This window comes from Austrofundulus limnaeus, unplaced genomic scaffold (assembly GCF_001266775.1).
Source record: "Austrofundulus limnaeus strain Quisiro unplaced genomic scaffold, Austrofundulus_limnaeus-1.0 Scaffold757, whole genome shotgun sequence".
NCBI classification, from domain to species: Eukaryota; Metazoa; Chordata; class Actinopteri; order Cyprinodontiformes; family Rivulidae; genus Austrofundulus; species Austrofundulus limnaeus.
The window spans coordinates 157,725-159,537 of record NW_013953159.1 but is presented as its reverse complement, the minus strand read 5'-3'; the positions used below and the strand labels follow the sequence as shown (position 1 = coordinate 159,537).

At 40.6% G+C, this 1,813-nt stretch overlaps 2 protein-coding genes across 3 annotated transcripts in view; both read left to right on the top strand.

Annotated features, from left to right (window-relative positions):
- On the top strand, nt 1-806 carry LOC106532363 (uncharacterized; the record flags this gene model as incomplete). Its single annotated transcript, XM_014028404.1, is given in 1 exon segment — nt 1-806. A coding segment is annotated over 1 exon segment (784 nt), but the record flags the coding sequence as incomplete, so codon positions are not given.
- A 183-nt stretch (nt 807-989) lies between these two features.
- The window catches only part of LOC106532362 (uncharacterized), a 4,814-nt gene continuing 3,990 nt past the window's right edge, over nt 990-1,813 (top strand). Inside the window, exon 1 of one of the 2 annotated variants that reach the window (XM_014028401.1) lies at nt 990-1,028. Coding sequence is in view for 1 of the 2 variants with exons in the window: in XM_014028402.1 (XP_013883856.1) it covers nt 1,052-1,168 (117 nt within the window). In the remaining variant the exon portion in view is untranslated. The other variant, XM_014028402.1, reaches the window with a different exon arrangement.

Sequence of the window (1,813 nt, the reverse complement as noted above, 5' to 3'; positions counted from 1 at the left end):
ACGGTATTGTCTGGACAAGCAAAAACGAAAAGAAGACAAAAGCTCAAGGATGACGCTTCTTGAAAAACTTCGAAAGAAAATGAGGACGGCTACAACAAGCCATGGTGAGGAATCTGATCAGGAACCCTGGCCTGAAAGAAAAACAAGGTTTGAGCGACATAAAAATGCTATAAAGACTGAACGAAAAATAGAGTTGGGATGGATACATGAGGGAAAACAAGTCAGAAAGCGTTCTGGTGGGGGCACAAGGGTGCTTAATGTATCGAAGGCATCCACCAAAAAAGACCTTTTGTCTCATGCAAAAGACCTCTTTTTTCCTCTTGGTAGGTCAACAAAAGGTAAATGGGAGGACTTTAATCACAATATATTTGACTTTAAGGAATCAGAACTTGATGAAAGCACTACGGTTGTTGACTTATACACACTGTCAAAATTTGGGATATTACGGTTTTACCTAAACACAACAAGTCGGGTAGACCTGACTGACGCTGCAGAAGTTGACAGCGACATGGACAGACATGGTGTCGCTGAAGGAGAAGAGCAAAACCCAACAGATGTTTTTGATCAGCAGCAGGAAAAGCCAGTTAGTGTGAATGAATCACAGGCAGAACCATCTACAACAGCTGAATACATCCATGGGAATTCCAGTGCCCATTCAGTTGTTTTTGACATAGTTGATCTTTCCACCCAGTCTTACGATTCAGAGGTGTTCATAGGTGGCCTGGTAGCTGTCCCATCTGCAAGCCAACTGGATGACACTGTTCCAGTTTTCATTTCCACGTAGGATGTCGTCAGTGTTGCTGTTTCCACATCCACACCTGTTTTAGGAGCTTATGTTGACCACACTGTCCTTTCAAGTGACAATACACAGTATGGCCCACTCTCAGAGACCAAGCTGGATGACACTGTGTCAGTTTTCCCTCCAGCAGAGGAAATTATCAGCATAGCCCCTTCCACATCCACTCCTGTCTCAGGACCTTCAGGTTTTGATGTAGACTATCAGCTACTTACAGTATTTGTCAAACTACATAGAGTAAATCTGTTAGAGGAAATGATTTGTCAGTTCAAAGACGAGATGATTCTGAAATACCCCTTAAAGTACAGCTTTATTAATGAAAAGGGCACTGATGCAGATGGTGTGGCCAGGGATGTTTATGCTGCTTTTTGGNCTTTTTGTAATCCGACTTTTATCTGTAATGTCAGCTAATTTTCTCGGTTAGCCTGCAGCCAACTTTAGACTACCTTAAAATGCCAATAAATTCCCTCCCTGTTATTTTTGCTTTTACAAGAAACATAACGTAACAACACATAGCACTCAGCTTCCCGCTTATGGGAACTTAATGTTGTCTAATGATCAAGAAAACAATGACAGTAATAGTTGATTATGGACGGGTCTTAACCTTGTCTGTAAGCTCTATTTTTTAGCAACTTCATAGTCTAACCTTTTATTTGATGCCTTTCTCAACTGTTTGGTCAATGCAGCAAGGGAATGGCAGAGAAATGTGATGATCTGTGGGCGTTTCTCAGAAGGCGAGGTGTTGGTGAGGAGAAAATCGCCCAAATGCAAGAAGACAAGGTAATTACACTTTCCTGACATGGATGCAGGTGCTATTTCCTTAAAAATGACTATGTATGCTGTTTTAGTTGTTTTAAGTCTTGATAACAAATTTTACCTACGGACATAGGATATATGACACTATGAGTTATAGCAGGGCTCTACTACTAGACTAACCATTTGCACTGGTGAATAGTTAGCTGAGCCCAAATTTTATCAATCTAAAAAAAAAAAAATTAAAATTCTTTACTTGAACCA